This window comes from Phocoena phocoena, chromosome 11 (assembly GCF_963924675.1).
Source record: "Phocoena phocoena chromosome 11, mPhoPho1.1, whole genome shotgun sequence".
NCBI classification, from domain to species: Eukaryota; Metazoa; Chordata; class Mammalia; order Artiodactyla; family Phocoenidae; genus Phocoena; species Phocoena phocoena.
Genome location: NC_089229.1, coordinates 80,745,407 through 80,767,941, shown reverse-complemented (window position 1 = coordinate 80,767,941; position 22,535 = coordinate 80,745,407). Strand labels below are relative to the sequence as shown.

Genomic DNA, 22,535 nt, shown 5'->3' with positions numbered 1-22,535 from the left:
CAAGACAAGATATTAGTTGTATCAGGGTGGTTAAAAGAGATTTACATTAGAATGATTTACCTCTTATTTAAACATTAACTTACGTCCATAGGATACCACTTAATAAATAGTTACTTTAATGAATTACTTTAATAAATGAATATTATCCAAGAAATCTGTCTCGAAATATATGTTCCTTATGCCACTGTGTGGTCTCCTGGATACTGTAGGACATACTAGGTGTGAGAGCCAGCTTCCAAGATGGCGCCCAATGTAGGGTCTCCTTCCACATTGCCCCAGGGTTAGTCAGAGTCTCCAACGGCATACAGCAGAAGTGATGACATGACAGTTCTAAGATTAGGTTATAGGAGATTGCAACTTCCATCTTGGGCTCTCTCTTTCTCTCTCTCTAATGGTTGCTCTGGGGGAAGCCAGGTGCCATACTGTAAGGACACTGAGGCAGCCTATGGAAAGGCCCACACGGCAAGAAGATGAGGTGTCTAGACAATAGCCAGCAAGGAAATGTAGCCGCCAGCAACCACACAAGTGATCTTAGAAGCAGATCATCTAACCCCAGATGACTGCAACCCCAATCAACAGCTTGTGAGGCCCTGATCTCATGAGAGACCCTGACCTACAACCATCCAACTAATAAGCCCTCTCAGATTCCTGACCCACAGAAACTGCAACCCCAATCGACAGCCTGTGAGATCCTGACCTCAAGAGAGACCCTGACCTAGAACTACCCAACTAATAAGCCCTCCCAGATTCCTGACCCATGGAAACTATGAGATAATACATGCTTATTGCTTTGCGCTGCTAAGTTTGGGGGTAATCTGTTACACACCAGTAGGCACCTAATACCCCAGATATCATGTAATGGCATCTTTTCTCTAGTTTTGTCCCTATATCCCCAAAGTGATATTATAACTGGTGGTATTTCAATTCAGTTTAATAAGGCTAAAAACATTACCTTCATGGAGATGAAAAAAATGTATCCAACCATTTTATAAATATGCAAAGCTGTCTTTGTTCATTAAATGCAATAAAGCTTACACAATAAATGAAACTAGAAAAATCAGAGTATCTAACAGGTAATTATAAATAAAACATTTAGTATTCTATATCAGGTATAATTAAAGCATCAAATCTATCCTTTAATCAGTGGCAGAGGGAATCATATGTTCATGAATTCAACTACCTAATTACTAAAACATCCTAAATATTAGAGGGAAAAAAATCTTTAATGTTCAATGTATCTAATTTTAGACAGCATAAATTGAATAACCTCACGGATTGTTTTAAAAAATTACCTCAAATGTCAGTTTGTTTTTTTCTTTATCTCCAAAAGGAAAAGGCTGATTTACAACCTCTTTCAAGTATTCTTCAACAAATTCCATTGTCAGTGCAAATTTCCTCTTCATATCATTTCTGGAAGAGTCTGTTATAGAATCATATCTATGAAGACAGAAAGAAGTTAAAAGAAGTTAAATTGATTCTAATCATTTAAAATAGGAAAATATATATATTTTGACCTCTTGACTTCTAAGCTTAGGTAAATTAATGAACCTTTCTACACTTTGTACCCTCATCTATAAAATGGAGCTATTTTGAAATGAGTTGATACATGTAAAGCATTTAAATCAGAGTCTACCATTGTTACTCCTTTTATTAATTGTTACTCCTTTTATTAACATGATTTCTGTTTATTGGTTTCCAGAATAACTTTTCTATTATCAAGAGCTGTCATTTTACTTTACAAAAAGAGTATCTTGTTTGCATTTGGAAAATTAACAATCCAAGTCTGAATAAAGAAATGCCTTTCGTTATATTTCATTTCAAAACTGAAGACATTTGGGGGAGGGACGGATTGGCAGTTTGGGATTAGTAGATGCAAACTATTATATATAAAATGGATAAACAACTAGGTCCTACTGTATAGCACAAGGAACCACACTCAATATTCTGTGATAAATCATAATGGAAAAGAAGATGAAAAAGAATGTATACCTATGTATAACCAAATCACTTTGCTGTATAGTAGAAATTAACACAACACTGTAAATCAACCATACTTCAACAAAATAAATTTTTTAAAAACGGAAGACATAATCAAAATCATTGAGTTCATCTGCTGAATTTAAAGTCTTCAAGAAATTTTTCCAGAGCAGAAGCAAGAAGAACTGTAATCCTGCAGCCTGTGGAACAAAAACCACATTCACAGAAAGACAGACAAGATGAAAAGGCAGAGGGCTATGTACCAGATGAAGGAACAAGATAAAACCCCAGAAAAACAACTAAATGAAGTGGAGATAGGCAACCTTCCAGAAAAAGAATTCAGAATAATGATGGTGACGATGATCCAGGACCTCGGAAAAAGAATGGAGGCAAAGATCCAGAAGATGCAAGAAATGTGTAACAAAGACATAGAAGAATTAAAGAACAAACAAATAGAGGTGAACAATACACTAACTGAAATGAAAAATACGCTAGAAGGAATCAATAGCAGAAAAACTGAGGCAGAAGAAAGCATAAGTGACCTGGAAGGTAGAATGTTGGAATTCACTGCTGCGGAACAGCATAAAGACAAAAGAACGAAAAGAAATGAAGACAGCCTAAGAGACCGCTGGGACAATATTAAACGCAACAACATTCGCATTATAGGGGTCCAGAAGGAGAAGAGAGAGAGAAAGGACCAGAGAAAATATTTGAAGAGATGCTAGTAGAAAACATCCCTAACATGGGAAAGAAAACAGCAACCCAAGTCCAGGAAATGCAGCAAGTCCCATACAGGACAAACCCAAGGAGAAACACACCAAGACACATAGTAATCAAATTGGCAAAAATTAAAGACAAAGAAAAATTATTGAAAGCAGCAAGGGAAAAATGACAAATAACATACAAGGGAATTCCCATAAGGTTAACAACTGATTTCTCAGCAGAAACTCTACAGCCAGAAGGCGGTGGCATGATATACATAAAGTGATGAAAGGAAAGAACCTACAACCAAGATTACTCTACCCAGCAAGGATCTCATTCAGATTCGATGAAGAAATCAAAAGCTTTACAGACAAGCAAAAGCTAAGAGAATTCAGCACCACCAAACCAGCTCTACAAAAAATGCTACAGGAACTGCTCTAAGTGGGAAACACAAGAGAAGAAAAGAACCTACAAAAACAAACCCAAAACAATTAAGAAAATGGGAATAGGAACAAACATATCGATAATTACCTTAAACGTGAATGGATTAAATGCTCCAACCAAAAGACACAGGATAGCTGAATGGATACAAAAACAAGACCCATATATATGCCGTCTACAAGAGACCCACTTCAGACCTAGGGACACATACAGACTGAAAGTGAGGGGATGGAAAAGACATTCCATGCAAAAGGAGATCAAAAGAAAGCGGGAGTAGCAGTACTCATATCAGATAAAATAGACTTTAAAATAAAGAATGCCACAAGAGACAAGGAAGGACACTACATAATGATGAAGGGATCAATCCAAGAAGAAGAAATAACAATTATGAATATATACGCATCCAACATAGGAACACCTCAATACATAAGGCAACTGTTAACAGCTATAAAAGAGGAAATCGACAGTAACACAATAATAGTGGGGGACTTTAACACCTCACTTACACCAATGGACGGATCATCCAAACAGAAAATAAATGAGGAAACAAAAGCTTTAAATGACACAAAAGACCAGATAGATTTAATTTATATTTATAGGACATTCCATCCAAAAACAGGAGATTACACTTCTTCTCAAGTGTGCACGGAACATTCTCCAGGATAGATCTCATCTTGGGTCACAAATCAAGCCTCAGTAAACTTAAGAAAATGGAAATTATATCAAGCAACTTTACTGACCATAACTCTATGAGATTAAAATCAATTACAGGGAAAAAACCATAAAAAACACAAACACATGGAGGTTAAACAAAACGTTACTAAATAACCAAGAGATCACTAAACAAATCAAAGAGGAAATCAAAAAATACCTGAGACGAATGACAATGAAAACATGATGATCCAAAATCTATGGGATGCAGCAAAAGCAGTTCTAAGAGGGAAGTTTATAGCTATACAAGCCTACCTCAAGAAAAAAGAAAAATCTCAAACACCCTAACGTTACACCTAAAGGAACTAGAGAAAGAAGAACAAACAAAACCCAAAGTTAGCAGAAGGAATGAAGTCATAAAGGTCAGAGCAGAAATAAATGAAATAGAAGCAAAGAAAACAACAGCAAAGATCAATAAAACTAAAACCTGGTTCTTTGAGAAGATAAACAAAATTGATAAACCATTAGACAGACTCATCCAAAAAAAGAGGGAGAGGACTCAAATCAATAAAATTACAAATGAAAATGGAGAAGTTATAAAAGACACCACACAAATACAAAGCATGCTAAGAGACTACTACAAGCAACTCTATGCCAATAAAATGGACAACCTGGAAGAAATGGACAAATTATTAGAAAGGTATAACCTCCCAAGCTTGAACCAGGAAGAAACAGAAAATATGAACAGACCAATCACAAGTAATGAATTGAAACTGTGATTAAAAATCTTCCAACAAACTAAAGTCCAGGACCAGATGGCTTCACAGGTGAAGTCTATCAAACATTTAGAGAAGAGCTAACACCCAACCTTCACAAATCTTCCAAAAAATTGCAGACGAAGGAACACTCCCAAACTCATTCTATGAGGCCACCATCACCCTGATACCAAAACCAGACAGAGATACTACAAAAAAAGAAAATTACAGACCAATATCACTCATGAATATAGATGAAAAAATCCTCGACAAAATCCTGGCAAACAGAATCCAACGACACATTGAAAGGATCATACACCATCATCAGGTGGGATTTATCCCAGGGATGCAGGGATTCTTCAGTATACGCAAATCAATCACTGATATATACTATATTAACAAACTGTCTTCAAGAATAAAAACCATATGATCACCTCAATAGATGCAGAAAAAGCTTTGCACAAAATGCAACATCCATTTATGATAAAAACTCTCCAGAAAGTGGGCATAGAGGGAACCTACATCAACATAATAAAGGCCATATACAACAAACCCACAGCAAACATAATTCTCCATGGTGAAAAACTGAAAGCATTTCCTCTAAGATCAGGAAGAAGACAAGGATGTCCACTCTCACCACTAATATTCAACATAGTTTTGGAAGTTCTAGCCACGGCAATCAGAGAGGAGAAAGAAATAAAAGGAATACAAACTGGAAAAGAAGTAAGACTGTCACTGTTTGCAGATGACATGATACTATACATAGAGAATCCTAAAGATGCCACCAGAAAACTACTAGAGCTAATCAATGAATTTGGTCAAGTTGCAGGACACAATATTAGTGCACAAAAATCTCTCGCATTCTTATACAATAATGATGAAAAATCTGAAAGTGAAATTAAGGAAACACTCCCATTTACCACCGCAACAAAAAGAATAAGATACCTAGGAATAAACCTACCTAGGGAGACAAAAGAACTGTATGCAGAAAACTATAAGACACTGATGAAGGAAATTAAAGATGATACCAACAGATGGAGAGATATATACCATGTTCTTGGATTGGAAGAATCATTATTGTGAAAATGACTATACTATCCAAAGCAATCTAAAGATTCAATGCAATCCCTATCAAATTTCCAATGGCATTTTTTACGGAACGAAAACAAAAAAAATCTTAAAATTTGTATGGAGACACAAAAGACCGCGAATAGCCAAAGCAGTCTTGAGGGAAAAAAATGGAGCTGGAAGAGTCAGACTTCCTGACTTCAGACTATACTACAAAGCTACAGTAATCTAGACAATATGGTACTGGCACAAAAACAGAAATATAGATCAATGGAACAAGATAGAAAGCCCAGAGATAAACCCACACAACTATGGTCAACTAATCTATGACAAAGGAGGCAAGGATATACAATGGAGAAAAGACAGTCTCTTCAATAAGTGGTACTGGGAAAACTGGACAGGTACATGTAAAAGAATGAAATTAGAACACTCCCTAACACCATACAGAAAAATAAACTCAAAATGGATTAGACACCTAAATGTAAGACCGGGCACTATAAAAGTCTTAGAGGAGAACATAGGAAGAACACTCTTTGCCATAAATCACAGCAAGATCTTTTTTGATCCACCTCCTAGAGTAATGGAAATAAAAATAAACAAATGGGACCTAATGAAACTTCAAAGTTTTGCACAGCAAAGGAAACCATAAACAAGACCAAAAGACAACCCTCAGAATGGGAGAGAATATTTGCAAACGAATCAACAGACAAAGGATTAATCTCCAAAATATATAAACAGCTCATGCAGCTCAATATTAAAAATCAACCCAATCCAAAAATGGGCAGAAGAGTTAAACAGACATTTCTCCAAAGAAGACATACAGATGGCCAAGAAGTACATGAAAAGCTGCTCAACATCACTAATTATTAGAGAAATGCAAATCAAAACTACAATGAGGTATCACCTCACACCAGTTAGGATGGGCATCATCAGAAAATCTACAAACAACAAATGCTGGAGAGGATGTGGAGAAAATGGAACCCTCTTGCACTGTTGGTGGGAATGTAAATTGATACAGCCACTATGGAGAACATTATGGAGGTTCCTTAAAAAACTAAAAATAGAATTACCATATTATCTTGCAATCCCACTACTGGGCATATACCCTGAGAAAACCATAATTCAAAAAGACATATGCACCCCAATGTTCATTACAGCACTATTTACAATAGCCAGGTCATGGAAGCAATGTAAATGCACATCGACAGACAAATAGATAAAGAAGAAGTGGTACATATATACAATGGAATATTACTGAGCCATAAACAGGAACGAAATTGGGTCATTTGTTGAGACGTGAATGGATCTAGAGACTGACATACAGAGTGAAGTAAGTCAGAAAGAGAAAAACAAGTATCATATATTAACGCATTATGTGGAACCTAGAAAAATGGTACACATGAACCGGTTTGCGGGGCAGAAGTTGAGACACAGATGTAGAGAGCAAACATATGGACACCAAGGGGGGAAAACCACGGCGGGGTGGGGAAGGTGGTGTGCTGAATTGGGCGATTGGGATTGACATGTATACACTGATGTGGATAAAACTGATGACTAATAAGAACCTGCTGTATAAAAAAATAAATAAAATTTAAAAAATTTTTTTAAAAAAGAAAATTTTCCAAGCATACTCATGAATCGTGATCTTTGTGGGGATTTCTGTCCAGAGCCTGGCATAGCGAACAGGCACCACAGACTCCTGGGGATCCCGGTCAACATGCATGTGCAGCATAAGGCGACAAAAAGATGCTCGGAGGTCAAAGGGCAGGCTCTCATCTGACATACACCGCAGGATCAAATCAACAGAGAGCTGCGTAGAGATCTGGTTTATGGCCAGATACTGGCGATCCAAGCACATCCTTGCAAAGAGATTTAGCTGGTACCTTAAAAATATTAAACATAGTACATTATTTGTCTTATCTGGATAAAATTCATAAATATTAGTATCAATCAGCATCTACTTTTATGATTCCAATATTTCCCAGTGTAGGTGATAACTGGTGTAAAACTCTTCTGGTAGTAGGTTAAGTGATCAAATGACAACACACAGGGCTTCCCTGGTGGCGCAGTGGTTGGGGGTCCACCTGCCGATGCAGGGGACATGGGTTTGTGCTCCAGTCCGGGAGGATCCCACGTGCCGCGGAGAGGCTGGGCCCGTGAGCCATGGCCGCTGAGCCTGTGCGTCCGGAGCCTGTGCTCCGTGATGGGAGGGGCCACAGCAGTGAGAGGCACGCATACCGCAAAAAAAAAAAAAAAAAAAAATGACAACACACAGATGAAATCACCTCTATGCCCATTCAGTTGCAACTTCTCTTACTTGTTCCAGCAACATATACCTGGTGGAGAGTGTCATTAGGCTCTCAGTTCTCGGTTTCCAGGTCTGCAAATACACTAAGCCTGTAGGCTATGGACAACAGCTCACATGAAACCATGTTTCTCTGCCTTTCCCAAGCTCACTCAGCTCCAGGCTCTGGTATCTACACTCCAAGGGTAGACCCACTCAGTTCCCAAACCAAATGTGATCAATCCAAAGGCATCAGTACACTTGGATTCATCAGCCTCCGAGATCCAGAAAGTAGCCTTTGGCTTTGTAGCTGTAGCTACAGAAACCAGGAAACACAGTGAATTCTCTGCCTTTCTCAGATTCCTGTCTTTTGGGCCCAAAGTTGCCCAAGGGCTTCTGCCTTGGGTTTCCAAGCCTTAGACTCAAAAATGCCAGCTAGTTTCTTGCTCCCAATATACTGACCACCAGCAACTACCACTGAAATTTCGACTGCCATATGCCCCCGCTGAACTTTCACAGCTAAAGACACCAGTTTCTCCGAAGCCCTAGGTCTCCACATAATCACAAGTGGTATATATATAACTACCAGCTAACTTTCTCTGAGGCCACCCCTACAATCGGATCAGCTTCCCCAACCCCAGTTTCACCTCCCTCTCAACTCGATTACCTAGGTCCCAACATGTCTCTCATCTGCACCCACACCAGTCAACAAGAGGAAAACATCCTTTGTTGCACAACAGTTCCAAACTAGTGGAAAACTAGAAAATTGCAAGTGGTATATGTGGAAAACACAGATGTTTACATTTACTGTGAATATTTTAAATAATACTAAATATTTCAGCTACCCTAGTTCTGACACAACTTCTTAAATTTCTTCTTCATAGATACCGAACTTTTATAGATGTCAGAGAATCATCTCTCAATGAATATGTGAGACTAAGGACTACCATTCTCTACAATACTTAACCTGTAGTAGGTAAGAACTTCTAAATCAGCCTTGGTGCCTTCTTTTGCTTCCTGAGCAAGGTGCCTGATAGCTTTGCCATGAGGTTCCTTGTTGCTGTCAATCCAGTAGAGCCAAACTTCTTCGTCATCAATGTCATCTGAAAGGATGGCGCTCTCCATGAGGTTGTCTCCTTGCATTGAGACCAGCCTTGAAATAAATAACACACACAAAATCTATGAACAAGCTCATTCAGAAACATGATAAGGAACTGTACTGCTTACAAATAATGAACAGAATAGGATGTCTCCATCCTCTGGGCTTACTTAGTTTGAATGAGAATATCTGCATTGCCTGGGCTCAACATAAATTTGCAGATGAGTTCTTGAGTTACAGGTATAGCCGTGGTATTAGACACACAGAGATCTGATAAATAATCCAAAAACCTGACAAGAGAAAAAATTAAATTGATCATTAACAAAAAGCATCTTACAAAATCATACCCCCAAATATACTTTGAGATATAATGAAACTGACTTTCTAGATATATTTTTAATATTATTTCCATGCAACATTTTTCTAATGTGTTGCTTATCTACTGCACCATTAGAAACAAATTAAATATCCAATTATTTGTATTTAGGACAAATCTTGTTTCCAAAAATGATATGTTTGCTTTTATTTATTTGGTGATATTCATCCCACAGCACTGTGACTTGTTATATTTACAATATCAAAACAAAGCCAGATCAAAGCTAATGTTGTACTGAGTAAAACAGACAAACAGCACATACTTAATCGACGTGAATATGGCCTGGTCAAGTCCAAGGCCCAATTCTACCTTCTAACACTTATTTGCTTGCTAATTAAGAAAATTTTGTCAATCTGCTTGACATTTCTGCATTCATTTCTCCCAGATAAGGCAGCATGGTATAAGAGACAGGGTACTTGACACAGAGTCAGAAACTCTAAATTCTGTTCCTAGTTGGTCTCTAGGCTTCTACTTTCTCATCTCTAAACTGTGGATAATATTATACGACCAGTGTACTTCATGAGAATGTGCAAGGGTTTAAATGAGGCAATGTATTGAATTGAATGAAATATGAATATATTTTGAAAAACTATGGGGTACTATAAAAACACAAGTTATCAGAGCGAAAATCAATTACACTTAAATACGTCTATAAAGGGCTTTGATCTCCTATGAGATAATAACTGTTTATGGTACATAATTATTATAGCAATAAGCCCAACACTGTTTTGTTCATGAAACAATTGGAACTTTAAAAAAGTTCTAAAAATAAAGCAAAAAGCCACAGTCCCCACAAGAAAAGAATACTGATGAACCACTTCAAACCTTGGCTCCCGATTTCTCCTGAGTAAACTAACAAATGTTTCTATTTCTTTTGCTGTGATGTGTTTCTCTAGTAGTTTTCTGTTGTTGTGCAACAAAGCTGTGATGGTATCTTCTGCCAAAATATCATAGCCAATCTGGGACTGCATGACACAGAAATTCTTAGCAATATATTCCTACAACGGAGAAAGACTGTCAGAATGCACTGACAAAGAGCTCAGAAATAACAGGTTCTATTAGGGTCAGCAACATTGATTAATTTATTCATAACAGAAAACTCACTAAAAATTATTGTTAAAGAAGAGCAAATAAATAATTCTTTAGTAAATAGGATATCTGAGGAAGGAAATGGAAATCTATTCACATATACCTCATTCAAATTATAACAGAAAATTACGTGCCTAGTAATAATTTTTCATACGGGTGTTTACACTCTTACAAGTGAGAAAAACAAAAATAAACTGAGTTAAAATGACAATTTTTTATGACATGTTAAGTAATGATTTCACCAGTATAACAGACGCCTTTCTTCGAACACTCACTAAGAGCTATAACCTAGGATTCTGGCATAATTATAGAAACAAAAATGACTCTTTGACATTTGGTTCATGAAGCATGAGCTCTATACTGTTACATGACAATCCCAGGTGAACTTAGCTGATTTCTTTTTTGTACATATACCACAATGACCTATTAAATCTCTTTAAAATAATGATAAAATTTCACAGCACTTTTTATCTTTAAAAAGCTATCCAACAAGATAATGTGATTGATCACTTTATCGATCAGATCCATTCATCCAAGACATATTTCTGGAAAGCCATTCCAGGTAGTTTGCAAGACTAGGGATGCGGCAGTAAGACAGATAAGCTCCCATAGAGCTTACATCCTAGTGAGAAGGGGCAGTCAATGAGGTAGTAAATAGGATCATTTTACATGTTGAGAAGTGAAATGAAACAAACAGAGGGATGGGAAAAGGTGACAACTTGAGATGGGGTAGACTCTTGAAGAGGGGACATTTGACCTATGATAGAAATGACGGAAATGATAAAAAAAAAAAAGGAGGCAGCCGTGGGGAGAGAAGCCATCGAGCAGTGGGAGTACCAAGTGGAAGGCTCTATAATGGTGGAACCGAGTCTTCAGAGTTCTGTAAACACAAGGTGGCCATTGTGGCTGGAGTACAGCGAGTGAGCAGAAAACAAGAGCTGACGTGGCAGGTGAGGCCCTTGCGAGCCACGGTGAACACAGAAACACTCATTCTTAGAGCAAGAGAAAGCCACTGGCGAGCTTCCCTCATGCATGATTCCATCTGCTCCTTCTTCCCACCACCTCGCCTCTCTTCCAAGCCACGTCTCAGCCAACCACAGCACTGGTAAGCTTAACCCCGTCCACAACCCAAAGTTTTCACTTCAATTTCTTGGAGATTCTCCTTGGGGATTTTTTCTATGATGGGAAAATTTATTGATTAGAAAGTGTTTTTGCCTTAAGATTTACTGGAACCTGCCTGTTCCTTGAAAATGCTACTGGTTGCACAAATCTCATTATATTCTAGGCATCAATCCTGTGGCCTTTTTCAAAATGATGGTTTTGTATATTGGGTACCAGTTAAGTAAAGTAAATGTCTTCTATTAGTGTATCATTTTAAAGATATGTATTAATTTATACACTTGTACGACTATTGTAATCAGACCCCGATATAAGGCAAACCTCCAAGATGTTTGATAAATAGATCAAGATGTCAGTAAATAATCAAACGAAATTAGAGGTGTCTCCAAATTCTATAAATAACAATAAACAGAAACTCAACATGAAAGACTTGGGTTAGTACTAAATCACAAAAGAATTCCCTATTAGGACTCTATAAAATATAGGTGAGGATAAAGGAGAAGAAGGAATTATGCAAAAAGTAGGAAGTCTTTCTGCTCATGCTTTATTTTTTTTTATTATTATTATTTATTTTTGGCTCCATTGGGTCTTCGTTGTTGCACACCAGCTTTCTCTAGTTGCAGTGAGCGGGGCCTACTCTTCATTGCGGTGCATGGGCTTCTCATTGCGGTGGCTTCTTTTGTTGCGGAGCATGGGCTCTAGGCACGTGGGCTTCAGTACTTGCGGCATGTGGGCTCAGTAGTTGTGGCTCACGGGCTCTAGAGCGCAGGCTCAGTAGTTGTGGCTCACAGGCTTAGTTGCTTCACGGCATGTGGGATCTTCCTGGACCAGGGCTCAAACCCGTGTCCGCTGCATTGGCAGCGGTGGATTCTTAACCACTGTGCCACCAAGGAAGTCACTCCTCAGGACACCAGGCATGCGAGTCCCCAGCTTAGACAAGGAGGAGTGAGAAAGAACTTTGTGCCAGACCTCAAGGGACTGGGAAAAGACACCAGTTGAGACATGCTGCCTGGACAATCTACTAGGTACTAGCAGAACAGCCAAACCAAGGATATCCGGTGCTGAAGCACAGGGCAGTGCTGTGGAAAGCGGGTGTCCACAGGACCCTCCCAAAGACTGAGTGCAAAGGAGGACACGCACATTAGGGGGTCCCATGGTTCTGAGGGTACCAGGTAAATTCTGTAGACCTATTGATTTTTTCAGTTAATTCAATCTCTCTCATAGACTATTGCATGTAGTGTGGAGTGGAGGCCTATCTAGCAAAGTAGATCTTTCTAGACCCGAGAAGGGAAATGAGGCCACAGAGTGACCGCCAGTCCCACCCCCATCCCTGACCTCCGCTGAATAACGTGACCCTGGTATCTGGGGCTTCTTGGAAGCTGACTCTCTGAGTGCTGTCTGTCATTTGACGCTCTGGAACTTAATTTTCCTTCCAATAAAACAACATAACTCTACCTACATTACCTTGCCATCTTAAAGGAATGCAATGAAGTTGGGAAAAATAATTCCAATGACAAGCATTTTCAATTGGGAGGAAAAATGTTTATAACTAGGATTATATTAAAAAGCATTTAAGAATCTGTTTATATTGTCTGCTTCCTCACTCTTGTCCTTGTCAAATTATTTATCTTCTGGTTAATCTGTTTTACATATTCTTTTTAGACTTTTTCTTAATCTTTAAACTGAATTTCAAAAAAACTGTATTTTCACACTTTTTTTAAAAGCAATTTTTTTTTCTTGCCAAATAACTTTTAGACTACTTTAGAGGCAGTACTACAATTATTAAGAGCCTGGGTTTGAATACTGGCTCCAGTCAAAACTGTGTATTCTTTGGCAATTTATTTAACCTCTCTGTGCCTCAGTTCTTCATCTTAACCCAGTATTAACCAAGTTATGTTGTGAAAAGTGCTTAGAACTGAGCACTCACTAAATACTACTAACTATTCCCAAATAACCTGCAGCCTCCAGGCCTGACAACCTAGCCCCGCCATGGCTCAGCTCTACCTGCCTTCCCAGCTTTCTCTTACAGCATCCTTCCCCATGGACCAAACTCATCAGTGAAGTTTACAAACTATATACTCATCTCTCCAACTGGCTAAGAGAAACATGGGACACTAATGTACCAAACGATAATTAACTGAAAGCAATGTTATATTCAGCAAATGTGTATTATTGAGCACATTGCTATATATATATTTTAAGACAAAACTGAGACTTAAAAGAAACTTCACTTGAAGTTGGGAGCTTTTAGCTATATCCTTGAACACACCTGGGTTTCCTGTCCTCCACAGTTAGGAATGTCTTGGGATGAAAGTGCCCTTTCTAGGATCCATCATTCTCTTTTCAGAAATATCTCTTCACTAAAATGCTTGTTCCCATACAATTTCTGAAAATGATTTTCATCCAACCCAAATGCTTCTTCTCCAAGTGCTCTTCCTGGGTTCCCCCAGCTGAGCTCCTCTCTCTCCTGAATTCCCACAATGCTCTCCTATCTCTCCTGTCCCCTCTATGCCTCTAACTTATGTTTCAGATGTACATGTCATACCTTTTCCACCAGACAATGAATTCTTTGGCCTACACACAGTGATTTGGTACTGCACATGCTCCTAGAAATGCCAAAAATTGTCTCATTCATCTTTACATAACATATCCAGCATGGCTCCTGCCCAGCAGGAGCTAATACCATGCACATACAAGGACTTAGACATCCTCCCTTGACAATTCTAACTTTACGTGGAAGAATAAATACATATGTCAGCTCAATTACATTTTAGGTCATTTTTGTGTGTTGCCGATATAAAACATTGCATTGCAAAGCAGAATTTCCCGTTCCTATTTAAATGTCTTAGAACAGTAACCAAAGAACTTTGCCCATACTTTAGATGTTAAACAGAGGTAAAAAGGAGAGCCACCCTCCACCTGATTTTTCCGGTAGTCCTGCTGTGAATGTCTCAGCACACGGTAGCACAGCCTCAGCATGTACTTGTAGGGGGCATATCTTTGATCCCCCAGATCTTCAAGTCTCAGCATTGAGCCTTCTCCGGCTTTCTCCTTAAAGGGTGCTTTCAGAATCCCAAATACCTAACAGGAAAAATAAAAACAACCGCTTATTCTGATGAATGGAGGTGCACGTTTTGCAACATTGCAATAAACAGTGTGTTTATTACACACTGACTGGAAAACACTTTTGTAATATTTGAATAGAATTAACATAAAGTAAAAATAAAAAAGATTTTTTTAGGATACAAGACCAACTTATTAAGGGACAGAAAAATACTGCTAAAAGGATTCCCTAAGTTGAATGACAAAAACAATATTTAAATAAAATGCTTAATTTTGTTTAGAAATTCTATTTTATTAAAATAAAAATATAAAGATGTTAGGTTGTACCAAGTTACATGAACATATTCAGATGAACTAAAATACAGTTTGATTTCGATCGGCTTTATAATTCTTTCTATTATTTTCTATAACTTTCTAAAATCAAAATAAGGAAAATATTTACTTTTCATCTGAAACTGACATCAAAATACTGCCTCCAAATATTGCTTTTAAACCTCTTCATAAAAGAATTAACTTATTGTTTCTATACATAAAGATGCAGCCAAATCAATGAATGCATAAGCATTCAAAATAAATAAGGAGCCATATGGGCAGCTAGTGATACCCAGTGACTCAGATTCTTCTTGTAAGAAGATTAGCAGTGGGAAGTATTTAAAAATCACTAAGGAACATCATTCTTTTAGGCAGCAAGACAGCAGGTAGGATCACCTGGAGAGGAACTGATGGGATGAGCAAATTGCTTATGAAAGAGCACCTAGGCAAAGATATGAGGAGTCATACAAGAAAGCGAAACGGAATGGAATTATCCTTTGTAGTTCATGAAATATAACATGAATTAATGTTTCTTCAGTAATTCTATATTCACTAAACCTTGAATTTTATTATTTATAATACTAAAGTAAAATGTTTGACATATGTTGGTTGAAATAATATTAATAAATCATTCAAGGTCCTAAAAGTCCTTGAAATCAAATGTTTTATACAAAAGAAATGCTAATGTCAGAAAAGGCTTTGTCTCATTAGATTTACAACCTTTACTTTCTTTGAGAAAAATGTTGATTTTATATACTCAGACAATCAGCTATAGAATATTAATTGACAATATGTCTACTGTCTTCCTTTCCCAACTCCACAAGAACATGTATTTCAACAACATAAATTTTATTTAAGTATCTTCCTTCAGTCCACAATTAATGCAGAAGCCCATTACTTTATATAACAATTATCAGAATAAAAAGAATGCAAAAAAAAAAAAGAATGCATGAAGGTAGGCATGTCCAAATGTGCATATTATTAAGGAGTAAATTAATTTACTGGCATGTTATGAACAATTTCAGGAAGACATAGCATAGAAGCAGCTCTAGACTTTCAGGGAAAAAACCAGAATACTGTATAGAGCCCTTGAGAGCTGATGAAGAGACTGCCCTACTTTTCGAAGGAAGAAAGGGAAAAAAGTAGGAAGCAAATGGAGATGGCAGCTTTCAAGTTCCCCTGGAAATTGTACTTAAAAAAGCATTACAGCATATTTTCTGGAGACAGTCTGACCACGGAGGTTTTTAAAGGTCGGTGATAGGCTGTCTCCAAGATGGCCCCCAATGATCCCTGCCTCCTGGAATTATACTCGTATGGAATACTGTCTTCTTGACTGTGGGCTGGATTTATGGACTCACTTCTAACTAAGAAACAAGGTAGAAATGATGAGATGTTACTTCTAAGATTAGGTTACAAGAAAACTATGGCCTCCATCTGAAGGCCCTCTCTTGCCCTGTCCTGGATCTCTCACTTCTAAGGAAAGCAAACTGCCGGCTCTTGAGGCAGCCCTGTGCGGAGGCCCATGCCAGTGACCTGGGAAGTGAATCCTCTCCCATTTGAGCGTCGAGGTGACTGCAGTCCAGCCAGCACCCTGATTGCAGCCTGTGAAACACCCTGAGCAAGAACTGTCCACCCCCAGATTCCTAATCTGCAGAAACTGTAAGTATCTGCTTTGAGACACTAAGTTTTGGGGTAACTTGTTACACATCAATAGATAACCAATACAAGAACTTTCCTGATACTATAATTCAAAAAGACAAAATATGAAAAATTAGTACATGGAAACATTCACCTGTGCCAATATGTTTTGCTCCCTCATTAATTTCTGACGTTCTCGGTTTGGCTTGGTGATTACCACATCCAGAACGTCTTGTCCATTGTTAGGTACATCAGCAACAAAGAAGATAAGGTCTTCCAATAATTTGGTCACAAACCTATCATAAAACGAAAAGGAAACATTATGGTGTGTTTAATTTTGGAAATATATTCAAATAAACACTAAGAACTAAAACACTAGGAAAGTGAAAGTATTTTATAATAATTATTTAATTAACAAAATACCTAATGCAGTTAATATTTACTTAATTCTTTATGAAGAGCATACCTTTTTCAGTTAGTCCAACCTGACACCACCTCCACCTCTAATCAAATATCTGGAAACACAACTATGAAATAAAACCCTGTGAGTCCCAAAAACAGATGTGTTGAGAGCATTTCACCTATCCACAGATGCTCTTCCATGACTGATTACCAAAGAAGAGTATTTCTGCTTTAAGGGAGAACAGCTAAACTAAATTCTTTTTTTTTAATTATTTATTTATTTATTTATTTTTCTTATTAGTCATCCATTTTATACACATCAGTTTATACATATCAACCCCCATTGCCCAATTCATCACACCACCACCCCCACTCCCCCGCCGCTTTCCCCACTTGGTGTCCATACGTTTGTTTTCTACATCTGTGTCTCTATTTCTGCCCTGCAAACTGGTTCATCTGTACCATTTTTCTAGGTTCCACATATATGCATTAATATACGATGTTTGTTTTTCTCTTTCTGACTTACTTCACTCTGTATGACAGTCTCTAGATCCATCCACGTCTCTACAAATGACCTAATTTGTTCCTTTTTATGGCTGAGTAATATTCCATTGTATATATGTACCACTTCTTCTTTATCCAATCGTCTGTCGATGGGCATTTACGTTGCTTCCATGACCTGGCTATTGTAAATAGGGCTACAATGAACACTTTGGGGTGCATGTGTCTTTATGAATTATGGTTTTTTCTGCGTATATGCCCAGTAGTGGGATGGCTGGGTCATACAGTAATTCTATTTTTAGTTCTTTAAGGAACCTGCATATGGTTCTCCATAGTGGCTGTATCAATTTACATTCCCACCAACAGTGCAAGAGGGTTCCCTTTTCTCCACACCCTCTCCAGCATTTGTTGTTTGTAGATTTTCTGATGATGCCCATTTTAACTGGTGTGAGGTGATACCTCATTGTAGTTTTGATTTGCATTTCTCTAATTATTAGTGATGTTGAGCAGCTTTTCATGTGCTTCTTGGCCATCTGTATGCCTTCTTTGGAGAAATGTCTATTTAGGTCTTCTGCCCATTTTTCAATAGAGTTGTTAGTCATTTTAATATTGAGCTCCATGAGTTGTTTATATATTTTGGAGATTAATCCCTTGTCCAATGATTCATTTGCAAATATTTTCTCCCATTCTAAGGGTTGTGTTTTCGTCTTGTTTATGTTTTCTTTACTGTGAAAAAGCTTTGAAGTTTCATTAGGTTCATTTGTTTATTTTTGTTTTTATTTCCATTACTATAGGAGGTGGATCAAAAAAGGTCTTTGCGGTGATTTATCTCAAAGAGTGTTCTATGTTTTCCTCTAAGAGTTTTATAGTGCCCAGTCTTACATTTAGGTCTCTAATCCATTTTGAGTTTATTTCTGTGTATGGTGTTAGGGAGTGTTCTAATTTCATTCTTTTACATGTACCTGTCCAGTTTTCCCAACACCACTTATTGAAGAGGCTGTCTTTTCTCCATTGTAAATGCTTGTCTCCTTTGTCATAGATTAGTTGACCATAGGTGTGTGGGTTTATCTCTGGGCGTTCTATCTTGTTGCATTGATCTATATTTCTGTTTTTGTGCCAGTACCATATTGTATTGATTACTGTAGCATTGTAGTATAGTCTGAAGTCAGGGAGACTGATTCCTCCAGCTCCGTTTTTTCCCTCAAGACTGCTTTGGCTATTAGCAGTCTTTTGTGTCTCCATACAATTTTTATGATGATTTGTTCTAGTTCCGTAAAAAATGCCATTGGTAATTTGATAGGGATTGCATTGAATCTGTAGATTGCTTTGGGGAGTATAGTCATTTTCACAATAATGATTCTTCCAATCCAAGAACATGGTATATCTCTCCATCTGTTGGTATCATCCTTAATTTCTTTCAGGAGTGTCTTATACTTTTCTGCATACAGCTCTTTTGTCTCCCTGGGTAGGTTTACTCCTAGGTATTTTATTCTTTTTGTTACAGTGGTAAATGGGAGTGTTTCCTATATTTCTATTTCAGATATTTCATCATTAGTGTATAGGAATGCAAGAGATTGCTGTGCATTAATTTTGTACCCTGCAACTTGACCAAATTCATTGATGAGCTCTAGTAATTCTCTGGTGGCATCTTTAGGATTCTCTATGTATAGTATCATGTCAACTGCAAAGTGACAATATTACTTCTTTTCCAATTTGTATTCCTTTTATTTCTTTCTCTTCTCTGATTGCTGTGGCTAGGACTTCCAAAACTATGTTGAATAATAGGGGTGAGAGTGGACGTCCTTGTCTTTTTCCTGATCTTAGAGGAAATGCTTTCAGTTTTTCACCATGGAGAATGATGCTTGCTGTCGGTTTGTCATATATGACCTTTATTATGTTGAGGTAGGTTCCCTCTATGCCCACTTTCTGGACAATTTTTATCATAAATGGGTGTTGAATTTCGTCAAAAGCTTTTTCTGCATCTATTGAGGTGATCATATGGTTTTTATTCTTCAATTTGTTAATATGGTGTATCACATTGATTAATTTGTGTATATTGAAGAATCCTTGCATCCCTGGGATAAATCCCACTTGATCATGGTGCATGATCCTTTTAATGTGTTGTTGGATTCTGTTTGCTAGTATTTTGTTGAGGATTTTTTCATCTATATTCATCAGTGATATTGGTCTGTAATTTTCCTTTTTTGTAGTATCTTTTTCTGGTTTTGGTATGAGGGTGATGATGGCCTCATAGAATGAGTTTGGGAGTGTTCCTTCCTCTGCAATTTTTTGGAAGAGTTTGAGAAGGATGGGTGTTAGCTCTTCTCTAAGTGTTTGATAGACTTCACCTGTGAAGCCATCTGGTGATTTAATCACCGTTTCAATTTCATTACTTCTGATTGGTCTGTTCATATTTTCTATTTCTTCCTCATTCAGTCTTGAAAGGTTATACCTTTCTAAGAATTTGTCCATTTCTTCCAGGTTGTCCATTTTATTGGCATAGAGTTGCTTGTAATAGTCTCTTAAGATGCTCTGTATTTCTGCAGTGTCTGTTGTAACTTCTCCTTTTGCATTTGTAATTTTATTGATTTGAGTCCCCTCCCTCTTTTTCTTGATGAGTCTGGCTAATGGTTTATCAATTTTGTTTACCTTCTCAAAGAACCAGCTTTTAGTTTTATTGGTCTTTGTTATTATCTTCTTTGTTTCTATTTCATTTATTTCTTCTCTTATTTCCTTCTGCTAACATTGGGTTTTGTTTGTTCTTCTTTCTCTAGTTCCTTTAGGTGTAATGTTAGATTGTTTATTTGATATTTTTCTTGTTTCTTGAGGTAGGGTTGTATAGCTATAAACTGCCCTCTTACAGCTGCTTTTGCTGCATCCCATAGGTTTTGGATCTTCATGCTTTCATTGTCATTTGTCTCTAGGTATTTTTTGATTTCCTCTCTGACTTCTTCTTGGTTATTCAGTAATGTATTTTTTAGCCTCCATGCGTTTGTGTTTTTTACAGATTTTTATCCCTGTAATTGATTTCTAATTTCATAGCGTTGTGTTCAGAAAAGATGTTTCATATGATTTGAATTTTCTTAAATTTACTTGATTTGTGACCCAAGATGTGATCTATCCTGGAGAATGTTCTGTGCGCACTTGAGAAGAAAGTGTAATCTCCTGTTTTTGGATGGAATGTCCTATAAATATCAATTAAATCTATCTGGTCTTTTTGTCATTTAAAGCTTCTGTTTCCTTATTTATTTTCATTTTGCATGATCTGTCCATTGGTGTAAGTGAGATGTTAAAGTCCCCCACTATTATTGTTTTACTGTCGATTTCCTCTTTTATAGCTGTTAGCAGTTGCTTTATGTATGGAGGTGCTCCTATGTTGGGTGCATATATATTTATAATTCTTATATCTTCTTCTTGCATTGATCCCTTGATAATTACGTAGTATCCTTCCTTGTCTCTTGTAACATTCTTTATTTTAAAGTCTATTTTATCTGATATGAGTAATGCTACTCCCGCTTTCTTTTGATCTCCTTTTGCATGGAATGTCTTTTTCCATCCCCTCACTTTCAGTCGGTATGTGTCCCTAGGTCTGAAGTGGGTCTCTTGTAGACAACATATATATATATGGGTCTTGTTTTTGTATCCATTCAGCATGCCTGTGTCTTTTGGTTGGTGCATTTAGTCCATTCACATTTAAGGTAATTATCTATATGTATGTTCCTATTACCATTTTCTTAATTGTTTTGGGTTTGGTTTTGTAGGTTCTTTTCTTCTCTTGTGTTTCCCACTTAGAGAAGTTCCTTTAGCATTTTTTGTAGAGCTGGTTTGGTGGTGCTGAATTCTCTTAGCTTTTGCTTGTCTGTAAAGCTTTTGATTTCTCCATTGAATCTGAATGAAATCCTTGCCCGGTAGAATAATCTTGGTAGTAGGTTTTTCCCTTTCATCACTTTAAGTATATCATGCTACTCCCTTCTGGCTTGTAGAGTTTCTGCTGAGAAATCAGCTGTTAACCTTATGAGAGTTCCTTGTATGTTATTTGTCATTTTTCCCTTGCTGCTTTCAATAATTTTTGTCTCTAATTTTTGCCAATTTGATTACTATGTGTCTCGGTGTGTTTCTCCTTGGGTTTATCCTGTATGGGAGTCTCTGTGCTTCCTGGAATTGGGTGGCTACTTTCTTTCCCATGTTAGGGAAGCTTTCAACTACAATTTCTTCAAATATTTTCTCTGGTCCTTTCTCTCTCTCTTCTCCTTCTGGGACCCCTATAATGCAAATGTTGTTGCAATTAATGTTGTCCTAGAGGTCTCTTAGGCTGTCTTCATTTCTTTTCATTCTTTATTCTGTTCCGCAGCAGTGAATTCCACCATTCTGTCATCCAGGTCACTTATCCGTTCTTCTGCCTCAGTTATTCTGCTATTGATTCCTTCTAGTGTAGTTTTCATTCCAGTTATTGTATTGTTCATCTCTGTTTGTTCTTTAACTCTTCTAAATCTTTGTTAAACATTTCTTGCATCTTCTGGATCTCTGCCTCCATTCTTTTTCCGAGGTACTGGATCATCATCACTATCATTGTTCTGAATTCTTTTTCTGGAAGGTTGCCTATCTCCACTTCATTTAGTTGTTTTTCTGGGGTTTTATCTTGTTCCTTCATCTAGTACATAGCCCTCTGCCTTTTCATCTTGTCTGTCTTTGTGTGAATGTGGTTTTTGTTCCACAGGCTGCAGGATTGTAGTTCTTCCTTTTTATGTATTTTCCTTTGTGCTTTGTCTAGTTTCACATGCTCACAGGGGGCCTTGTGCAGAGACCTCGCATGCGGTGCTTCAGATTGTGAAAAGGCAGCACCGGCACTTCAATATGGCAGTGGTGGGATGCCTGCGGAGACTCTGCGTGGGACACGGCTCTGAGATCTAAACTAAATTCTTAATTTAGATTCTTTTCTTTTTCACTATTACCTTAGACTACATTTCTTTTTTTTTTTTTTTAGCATCTTTATTGGAGCATAATTGCTTTACAATGCTGTGTTAGTTTCTGCTGTGTAACAAAGTGAATCAGCTATTC

At 37.4% G+C, this 22,535-nt stretch overlaps 1 protein-coding gene across 3 annotated transcripts in view; it reads right to left on the bottom strand.

The window, feature by feature from the left end:
• The window catches only part of ITPR2 (inositol 1,4,5-trisphosphate receptor type 2), a 523,170-nt gene that overhangs the window by 341,182 nt on the left and 159,453 nt on the right, over positions 1-22,535 (bottom strand). For all 3 annotated transcript variants that reach the window (XM_065887013.1, XM_065887016.1, XM_065887015.1), the window contains exons 14-20: positions 16,729-16,870; positions 14,481-14,642; positions 10,179-10,351; positions 9,148-9,267; positions 8,846-9,031; positions 7,226-7,477; positions 1,293-1,437 (exon numbers count right to left, since the gene is read on the bottom strand). In XM_065887013.1, the coding sequence (XP_065743085.1) occupies positions 1,293-1,437; positions 7,226-7,477; positions 8,846-9,031; positions 9,148-9,267; positions 10,179-10,351; positions 14,481-14,642; positions 16,729-16,870 (1,180 nt within the window). The remainder of the gene's footprint in view (positions 1-1,292; positions 1,438-7,225; positions 7,478-8,845; positions 9,032-9,147; positions 9,268-10,178; positions 10,352-14,480; positions 14,643-16,728; positions 16,871-22,535) is intronic.